Source organism: Schistocerca piceifrons, chromosome 3 (assembly GCF_021461385.2).
Source record: "Schistocerca piceifrons isolate TAMUIC-IGC-003096 chromosome 3, iqSchPice1.1, whole genome shotgun sequence".
Classification (NCBI taxonomy): domain Eukaryota; kingdom Metazoa; phylum Arthropoda; class Insecta; order Orthoptera; family Acrididae; genus Schistocerca; species Schistocerca piceifrons.
In genome coordinates this window covers 351110390-351121366 of record NC_060140.1, presented here as the reverse complement: position 1 = coordinate 351121366, position 10977 = coordinate 351110390, and the positions used below count along the sequence as shown (strand labels likewise).

The 10977-nt window shown below is 38.4% G+C and overlaps 1 protein-coding gene across 1 annotated transcript in view; it reads right to left on the bottom strand.

Moving 5' to 3' along the window:
• Positions 1-6924: 6924 nt before the first annotated feature.
• The window catches only part of LOC124788085 (uncharacterized aarF domain-containing protein kinase 2-like), a 106583-nt gene continuing 102530 nt past the window's right edge, over positions 6925-10977 (bottom strand). Inside the window, exon 9 of the mRNA XM_047255182.1 lies at positions 6925-7201. Coding sequence (XP_047111138.1) covers positions 7019-7201 — 183 coding nt within the window. The 3' untranslated portion in view covers positions 6925-7018. The remainder of the gene's footprint in view (positions 7202-10977) is intronic.

The following is a 10977-nucleotide window of genomic DNA, read 5'->3' as shown; positions in this document are numbered from 1 at the left end:
TGACCTAGTAGACAGTGTCGGAAGTCCCATGCGGCTTTTCGCGGATGATGCTGTAGTATACAGAGAAGTTGCAGCATTAGAAAAGTGTAGCGAAATGCAGGAAGATCTGCAGCGGATAGGCACTTGGTGCAGGGAGTGGCAACTCACCCTTAACATAGACAAATGTAATGTATTGCGAATACATAGAAAGAAGGATCCTTTATTGTATGATTATATGATAGCGGAACAAACACTGGTAGCAGTTACTTCTGTAAAATATCTGGGAGTATGCGTGCGGAACGATTTGAAGTGGAACGATCATATAAAATTAATTGTTGGTGAGGCGGGTACCAGGTTGAGATTCATTGGGAGAGTCCTTAGAAAATGTAGTCCATCAACAAAGGAGGTGGCTTACAAAGCACTCGTTCGATCTATACTTGAGTATTACTCATCAGTGTGGGATCCGTACCAGATCGGGTTGACGGAGGAGATAGAGAAGATCCAAAGAAGAGCGGCGCGCTTCGTCACAGGGTTATTTGGTAACCGTGATAGCGTTACGGAGATGTTTAACAAACTCAAGTGGCAGACTCTGCAAGAGAGGCGCTCTGCATCGCGGTGTAGCTTGCTCGCCAGGTTTCGAGAGGGTGCGTTTCTAGATGAGGTATCGAATATATTGCTTCCCCCTACTTATACCTCCCGAGGAGATCACGAATGTAAAATTAGAGAGATTCGAGCGCGCACGGAGGCTTTCAGACAGTCGTTCTTCCCGCGAACCATACGCGACTGGAACAGGAAAGGGAGGTAATGACAGTGGCACGTAAAGTGCCCTCCGCCACACACCGTTGGGTGGCTTACGGAGTATAAATGTAGATGCAGATGTACATCATCTGCAAACAATCTAAGACGGCTACTCAGATTATCTCCTATGTCGTTAATATACATAGATCATGAACAATAGAGCGCCTATAATACTTCCTTGGGGAACGCCGGATATTACTTCTGACTTTCCATCTATTACTATGAACTGTGACCTTTCTGATAGGAAATCACGAATCCAGTCGCACAACTGAGGCGATACTCTGTAGGCAAACAGTTTGGTTAGAAGACGCTTGTGAGGAACGGTGTCGAAAGCCTTCTGGAAATTTAAAAATATGGAATCAATTTGACATCCCCTGTCGATAGCACTTATTACTTCATGAGTATAAAGAGCTAGTTGTGTTTCACAAGAACAATATTTTCTGAAACTGTGCTGACTATGTATCAATAAATCGTTTTCTTCGAGATACTTCATAATGTTCGAATACAGTATATGTTCCAAAAGCCTACAGCAAATTGACGTTAGTGATGTAGGCCTGTAATTCAGCGGATTACTCCTACTTCCCTTTTTGGGTATTGGTGTGACTTGAGCAATTTTCCAGTCTTTAGGACTCTGCTTTAGTGGCACTGTCATCAGTAACTTCACCATTGTTACCACACAGTGAACGTATTGATTGCGTCTTGCCACTGGTGTGCTTTATGTATGACCAGAATCTCTTTGGGTTTTCTGATAGATTTCGATACAGAATTTCATTGAGGAAATTATTAAGAGCATCTCTCATTGAAGTACTCGCCACATTTCGAACTTCTGTAAAACTTTGCCAATCTTTGGGATTTTGCGTTCTTTTAAATTTGGCATGTTTTTTTCGTTGCTTCTTCAACGAAAATCTGACCCGTTTTGTGTACCATGGGGGATCAGTACCATCACTTATTAATTTATATGGTATATATCTCTCAATTTCTGTTGATACTATCTCTTTGAAAACATTCCACAACTTTTCTACACTTACATGATCAGATTGGAAGGAGTGGAGACTGTCTCCTAAAAAGCCATTAAGAGCAATTTTATCAGTTTTTTTAAATAGATATACTTTGCGTTTCTTTTTGTTGGTTGTAGGTGTTACAGTATTCAGCCTAGCAGCAACTGCCTTGCGGCCACTAATCCCCATATTCGTCACAATACTCACTGTTTGTTCAGGATAATTTGTTGCTAAAAGATCAAGTATGCTTTCGTAACCATTTACGCTTTTAGTGGGCTCATGAACTAATTGTTCAAAATAATTTTCTGAGAAAGCATTCAGTACAATTTCGGATGACATTTTATGCCTGCCGCCAGCTTCAAACATATAATTTTTTCAGCATATCACGGGTAGATTAAAGTCACCACCGACTAAAATTGCATGAGTGGGGTACGTATTTGAAATGAGACTCAAGTTTTCTTTGAACTGTTCAGCAATTATATCTTCTGAGTCGGAGGGTCGGTAAAACGATCAAATTAATAGTTTAGTCCGATTGTCAGGTATAACCTCTGCCCATACTATTTCACACGAGCTATCTACTTCAATTTCACTACAAGGCAAACTACCTCTGATAGCAATAAATACTTCACCACCAAGTGTATTTAATCTATCCTTTCTGAACTCTGTTAGACCGTTAGAAAAAATTTCAGTTGAACTTATTTCTGGCTTTAGCCAGCTCTCTGTACCTACAACTATTTGAGCTTCAGTGCTTTCTATTAGGGCTTGGAGCTTAGGTTCTTTCTCAACACAGCTACGGCAATTTACAACTACAATACCAATTGTTTCTACAACTACCTTATTGTGTTTTACTTGCCCGCTTTTAGACGGACGTCCCTTCTGTAGTTTCCCCAAGACCCTCTAACCTAAAAAACCACACAGCCCTCACTACCCGTGTAGCCGCTTCCTGTGTGTAGTGGACTCCTGACCTATTAAGCGGAACCTGGAAACCCACCACCCGATGGCGCAGGTCAAGGAATCTGCAGCCTTCACGGTCACAGAACCGTCTGAGCCTCTGATTCAGACCATCCACTCGGCTCTGCACCAAAGGACCACAGTCGGTTCCATCGACGATGCTGCAGAGGGTGAGCTCCGCCTTAATCTCGGAAGCAAGACTGGCCATCTTTACCATTTCCACTAGCCGCCCGAAACCAGACAGAGTCTGCTCTGATCCAAAGCGACACACGCCATTGGTACCGACATGAGCCACCATCTGCAGTTGGCTGCACCCTGTACTCTTCATGGCATCTGGAAGCAGCCTTTCCACATCCGAGGGTATAAGTAGGAGAGAGAAAGAGAGAGAGAGAGAGAGAGAGAGAGAGAGAGAGAGAGAGAGAGTGTGTGTGTGTGTGTGTGTGTGTGTGTGTGTGTGTGTGTGTGTGTGTGTGTGTGTTTCCAAGTGTGGTGTCTATTGGGAACATAGGACTGGAAGAGTAATGGAGGACTCTAAAGGGTTAAAGAAAGTATTGGGAAGCGAGTGCAAGGAGTGAAGTAGGATGTTAATTTCTCTGAGAGGTATTCGAATTCTAGGGTACATAAAGATGTATGCTAGGATAATGGACTAGGAAAGAGAAGGAGGGTGCACCCAGCCTTGATTGGATGGAAAAGGGCTGGTAGGCACACTCAAGAAAGGCTGACCTATACCGAGCGGGCAGGGGCATCAAGAAGGGGATTGACCTGTACCATAGTATATTAGGAATTTGTTTAAAGAAGCGTACCTACCAAAACCGGAAGGAGGAAGTGCTTTCATAGTATCAACCCATATGTGAGGTATAGGTACTGCATCTAAAGGAAAAGGGCAGTATTGTGACAAAAGTCTCACCTTTTGTAGAGATTATTCTGGTAAGTTTGAATTCTCGTTTCCACCAACATTGTTATGTTTGTGTGAAGTTACACATGTTGAAAATAACGTTATTTTCCCAGAGTTCCTCCAGATTGTAAAAGGTATTGAATAAATCCATACTTAGAGAAAGAAGTACGCAAAGTAAGGGCAAATAACAGCATACACTTGGGTAATGCACACTTGGAATTTACGATTGGAAAGGGAACAGAAAGATTCTTGTCCTTACGAAGTTTACATTGATCAAAAGATCCATGATTACAGTGGTATTAATATGGAAAAGGAAAGAGAGCTATATATGAAGTAACGTAACCGATGGCTAGAAAGATGTTATATAAATAGATGGAAACGTAAAATAATATTATATGGATACAATATTGATGTACATAATGAACATGTATAAAGTATCGTGTATTCGACCTAAGGGGAGGGAATGTAGTGCCTCAAGAATTTTGGGATAAATTCTAGAGACCCTCGTATTTCCACCATCACACACACACATTATTTTAGAGATGAGGGTGGTAAAGTGGAACTGTGTCTACTACACCACAATTATGTGTGTGCAGCACACACGTGTATCAGACGGATGATCAGCGCGGGTAGGTAGTCGCCGAGGCCGCCTAAGAAGTTACACGACCAGCACAAGGAGTAACCGAGACGGTGAGATGTCATACATTATTGTGTGAACATTTGAATGTTGTTAAAAGAAGAGAAGAGACAATTACTTATTCATTCATTCTCTTACTTTTGTAAGGTCCGGACAGTTGTCTTGTTTAACTAGGAGAGATTTGTAGACTGTATTAATGGAAAAATGAATGTGGTAGTTTCTGACAGTCTGGAAGGCGTTGAGCTTATGAAAAATGTTTTAGTTGTATAAAACCTGTTATGTGTGATGAAAATACAGTGAGATTAAGTTCAAAGTATTCTCGAGTGTATGGAGTTATTTTAAAAGTATATAAAATTCCTTCAGAGTAGCATCTTATCTTCCAAGAAAAAGTTGTGCAGGACATCGCAGCCGGCTATCCTGAAAAGAAGACCAGTGAAGCAACTCCAAGTAAGTTCGATAGCCAAGGGGGAGTGTGAGTCTTGCATACCGGTACCACACTGCCACCCTTAATCCCCGGAAACCGCCAGAAGACAATTCAAAATTAATTCACTAACTTTGAATTCCTTGATCTCATTTAATTATATTTTTAAGTTTCTGTCTTTGCAATCTGTGCTTCAGTGTCCTTATTACAACAATTATTAATGAACACTCCCATTACAAATATCATTAACTACTCAACATTCAGTTCTTGCAACATTCACTCTGGACTGACAGATACAGTAAAAGGAAATATAATTGAAAGTCCTTGGCAAAATAGATACAGAAATCATAGAGGAAGCACAATATTTGTGAGAATATGAGAACAGTGAACATTTTATAATAATACTGGTTGCAAACTGTGAAGCCAAAGGATGGAATAGCAGGGTGTATATGCGGACAAGGAGAAAATATTCCTGGATTTTTCCCAGATAAAAATACATTTTCTCCCCGGTGAAAATAATCTTTTGCCATGTTAAGTGACAGTATACTTTCCCTCAGAACTATAAAACTTATCCTTTGATAGGATATGGTTTTATACAGCAGCGTAAAATTTCCCGGCACTTTAGAAAACGATACTCAGGGGGAAAAAACACGTTTTGGAAAGATCTTTGATGTGTAGCAACATGTACGCTGCATATTTTCGTTTTATGAAAGTATAAATTCGAATTCCACCAACAGGATAAGTTAATGGTTTGAATTAATATACATTGTGTTGCTACAAGAAAAGCAAAGCTTTCGCATATATTATTTGTCTCGAGTATTAATAAGCTACAAGAGAAGCTAAGCTTCCACTTATAATGTTGATCTGATTAGCGCATGTTACACTTTAAGGTACATCACACAAATACGCCAGCAAAATTTTTAATACCAACATAAATCTCTGATCTTCTGCGCTCGAAATTCTTCTAAATGGCTCGTCATCAAAGAGTTGATTTTTGAAAGAGACCAAACACTCTGTGATTTAAGTTCATCTTGCGTGAAAGGAAATTTACTTTGAAAATAATGCTTTCTGAACAACAATTCGCAATATTTTCCCGTGATCTGTTAGAAATAGATTCATTTCAGCAGTCGTCAGAGAGCGCCAGATAAGAGGCGTCACCGCGCTTGCGCATCTACGGTGATGTAGGAAGCCCGCGTGTTCATACGTGTAAAACATTAAAAGATCTTACATTATGTCATAAAAGAAACAAGACATTAGAGGATACTCCAAGAGCGTCAGAATTTCGTGAACCATACTAAAATGCATAGTTTGCCATACAGTGCACATTCGTATGTCCAGATTCTCAATGACGTACGCCTCGACCAGATATGAAGCTTTTCAGTGTGGTTTTTGGGACGTAAATTTTCTTGGAGTACCAGTACTGTATTATCTCATGTCTGGTTCTTTATTATGGCATAATGCCACACGTGCTAGAAGATGAAAACGTGCACTTGAAATGCAGCGAAAAGTTGAAACTAGTCAATAGTGTGGAATAAATTGACTGCCTCAGCAGTTGTGACGTCACGCTCATCAAAGGCAGTTTGTTGCTATGAAGCATTGCACAGTCTTCCGAAAGCCTTTGACACATTTTGCTGTTGGCAGATGCTTGTACGAGCACTGTGTTATTTTATATGGCACATTTCCTTTGCAATTTAAGTTTTATTTTCGGTTTTTTCTCTCATCCATGTTTTAGTGCTGCAGTATTATTCTGCAGTAGCGGGATACAGTAATATCCTTTGTTAGAGTATCAGTTCTTACCAGTCAAAATTACAAAAATTTAACGAAAAACTAAAACAACGAAAAATTCCCGGAATTCTAAAAAATTTCTGGATTTTTCCCGGTTTTCTCCCGGATGACAAAATTCCTGGGTTTTTCCCAATCTCCCGGTTGTCCCGCGTCGTATACACCCTGGAATAGTCAAAGACTACATCAAAACATTGTGGGCTGTTTCTGGCTAAAATTACTGTGGTAAAATTTGTTACCACAGTAATTGTAGCCATAAACAGCCCACAACATTTTGCTATTACTGGCTCTAGTGCTACAGTTATATTTTCTTTTTTCATAAATAAACACATTCTGTTTCATATAAAATTTCTTTACTACTGATTGAATAAATATTTTTTTGTGTACAGCAAAAATATTGTTTTATAGTCCATCATTTCATTCCAGCAACAAATGCATTTGTGTCTTGTGAACTATTAACATGAACAAAAACTGGGCACCTTTGAGTCATGGAATCAAAGTAAGTATCTCTTTGTATCGATCACACTCTTAAATGAATTACAAATCTCATGTTTGGCTCACAATGCTCCAATTAAGAAAGGCCTAGCTTTTTCCACTATATCAGTAGTTGGATCTAGTGATCTTCCAAGTCCTTCTAAAACCATAATTGCAAGGATAACTGATGAAAAACTCCCATCTAGTTTAACTTTATGATTAATCATTGTAGTAAACAAGGCCGTCATAAGTGAAGACACCTGAATCTGTAACATACAGAACCAGAATATCATATCAGACAAATTAATTATGCATCAATGAAAAAGAACTCACTCACTTAATAATCAACTACATAATAAAATTTCAAGAAATGCAGCAGTGTGGCCATGCTATTGTTATTCTGAATTATATTTCTCTCATTTCCGCTGAAACATACGTTACATCAAAGTTTTCAAGGTTTTTTATTCTAATTATAATTACAAAACTTACTACATAATTCTGACAATTATAATGACAAATGCATTGATGACAGGAAACAGCAATAATGGCACTTTTTAACAAAGCATATTTCGCACTGAACTTATATGAGAAAACATCATTGCCTTTGCTGAGGAACTGTCATGATTTGTCCCAGTCCATTTCACAAAATGTATGTGACTGTGCATCACATCTACATATTCTTACAAACTAATTCAAGATTCTATAACACATCCAAATGGCAACCAGTTTAAAACAACTGAGATCATGAAAAAGTTGGTTACACTGACCAACAAAAGCTCTATTTCTAGCTTTACAATCTTCTTTCAATTAACTCACTGCTAATTTCACAATTTTGGTATCACTGCATTGACTGACTGACTATAACTTTATGATGTTTTATGACATTTCCACAACTGCTGCAGCTTCCAAAATATTCAGAACCTCTACAACACAAACATTAAACAAAACCCAAAATTGGGCCAAGTCTAGCCAATCCAATTTGCGCAAAAAAAGATCTGCAGAAGCACAAAGGCCTATAATAATGAAGGTTTAATCATACTAACTCTATTGTCATTATGAAAAGTCGTAAATGAACATTGTAGATCTGTGAAGTCAATGCAGTCACAAAAATTGATCTTTTTCAGTGTGTCCTCCCCCCCCCCCCAAATGGGTGCAATGGGTGCTGGGGGGGGGGGAGGTTCTTTACACATCGAGAGACTACTATCCAGATGGTTGACTTGTGTGCAGAGTGAAAATGAGAATTTTTTAGCTTAGGTGCATTGTCATCCAATACAGGTAATGATACATGTAGCAGATCCCAATATATTTGTGTAAGCCTCAAAGAAATGGCCCCAACAGATGAAATGATTCAAAGCCAAGCAATAACTGCTGCAGCACATGCAACACAATCTCTGTTGAAGCAGTTTGTTAAACTGTGGAGCTCATTTAATCTGCCACAGATCGCTGCCTATGCCACTTTACAGAAAGGTCAAGCTTCCAACCTCCACATTCCCTGATGATGCGTTGACGTACAACACCTCTCCACCTACTCATCATCATATCATCATGTCACCATCCTTCATTGATGCTCACAGCAGTAGCTTGTAAACAGTCAACTACCTTTGCAATTTCTGAGATGCTTGTTCCCTGACAATGGGCCGTTACTGTCTGCCCTTTGTCAAAGAAACTTTTGGCAGTGGCTTACCTCACTGCTACAAACAAACATCCCCCACTCATCTCTATGTTCCACTTATCATGTCACATGCCCGTAATGCCATCAGATAACATTCAATCTCATGATGTGCCATGTTCATAATGTTTTGGCTCATCAGTGTATAACAACAATGGATAGACCTGATATCTCTGAAGATTCCCATAATGAAACTGGCACGCTGGTACATGTTGAATGAAATTATTTGGCTGTCAAGACAATAATGCTTGAAGTCTTCACTGACTGCAGTAGTATCATCTTATCAAAATACCCTCACAAAACTCAAAGAAATTTGTCATGGATAAAGAGTGTCAGCAACTGTTTTTGTGCCCAGACACTTGTGAATAGCACAGTAACTGAAAATAGGTGTAGCAAACACAAAACAGAAATTCTGAAGTCAGTTTTCAAATACTCCTTTATTAGGGAAGATACAGAAGTCCCAAGTGGCACTGATAAACATTAAAAATACTATAATTAAAACAAGCAGAAGATTTGCTGAACAAATGCTCAGAGATACAGCATCAAGGATTAAATTTCAAGGCAAAATATCTGAACCGTTCAAAATCAAAGCAGGACTTCAAGAAGGAAACAGACTGTCCCTAATTCTCTTTAATTTGGTTTTAGATAAAATAGTAAAAACATCGGAAAATGCACTAGAAAACATACACATAAATGGTATAAAAATGGAACAAGGAAAGAACAAATTATAAGTGGATGATACAGCACTGATAACTGATAAGTGAACAGACGCAACTGTTATGCTTGATATACTACATGAGACTACCAAAAAGACTGGGCATGGAAAAACAAGTATATAAAACATAAACAAAAAAGAGTTGATAAATTTAAATACCTCGACGAATGATAAGAGCCAACGGACTGGATAACACACAAATAAAGAAAGCATAAAGAAGATATAATGTGCATTCGCATTAACCCAAAACTACTACAATAAGAAATCAATATCCTTCCTGGTAAAGATTAGACATTATATTTCAGTGTTAGGACACAAGCAACATATGGATCAGAGTGCTTAATACTGAATAAGAGAGGCGAACCAAGAGGGCTGGAAAAAAGAGAGAGGAAAATACTACAAAAAATTATCGGTCCGGAGAAAAACAATGAAAATATATGGATTAAAAGGAGAAACACTTCACTGTCTGCCACTCCCACAATACTATCCCTCCCCCTCCCCGCCTTCTCCTTACCCCCACCCAGTCACCACTCCCATCATGCACTGGTGCTGCTGTGATTTCAGTTCTCTGAGACTGCAGACGTTTGTGTATATGTGTGTGTCCTGCTGACAAAGGCCTTAATCGCCGAAAGCTATAATTGTGTGCATCTTTTTGTCGTATCTATCGCGACTCAGCATCTCCGCTATATGGTGAGTGGCAACTTTCCTTCTCTGGTATTATTATAAGTATGTATTTCTGTGTGTATTTCTTTTGTTAGTTTGTTGAGTATTGATTTCTTTATTTATTTGAACATGAAAATGCTTCGTTCTCCATATTGTGTATTATGTTGAGCTAAGAGAGTGTTTCAATTGAAGATGAGCTGTCTGTTAGAGTTTATTAAAGAACTGTGGTTTTTTTAGTTTTTTTTATTTAACACCAACACCACTTTCATTAAGCAATGTGATTTTTTTGTACTGCAAAAAATGTATTGAATCCATTATTACTCTTTAATTCTCCGAAATATTGAGAGAAATTTGTACATGTCACACCTGTGACATAATTATGTCACACCCATGACAATATAAATTATGTTATTACCCTGAAAATAATGTAAGTTTCTTACTGATATTTTCGTGGCTAATGCAGTAAGTTTTCAATATTATACAGTTATTAATTTGTTAACATATAATCATTCAATTCACAGATTTTTCCCTGTAATTTTCAATGTACTACTTTGCACTTCTGAATTTTGTCACACCCGTGACACATGATTTTTGGTTAATAATATGGGTTTCCATCAATTACAAACAGAAAATCATATTCAGACTTAGTAATGTAATCAATTTCCTTTTAAATAATATATACTGAAGGGAGGAATCTTTAATATGGGACATTTTAAAATTATTATACACAGGGTGTATACGGGGACAAGGAAAAAAAATCCCGGATTTCTCCCGGATATCCCGTTTAAAAAATATGCTTTTTCCCGGGCGAAAATACACTTTTTCCGTGCTAAGTGACAGTACGTTTCCCGTAGATTTTCCCTCGGAACTGTAAAACTTATCAATCCTTTGAATGGTTAACGTTTTATACAATCGCGTAGAACTTCCCGGGGAAAAAAAAAGAAGACGGGGCAGAGAAGTTTTGGAAAGACCTTTGATTTGCAGCAACATATACG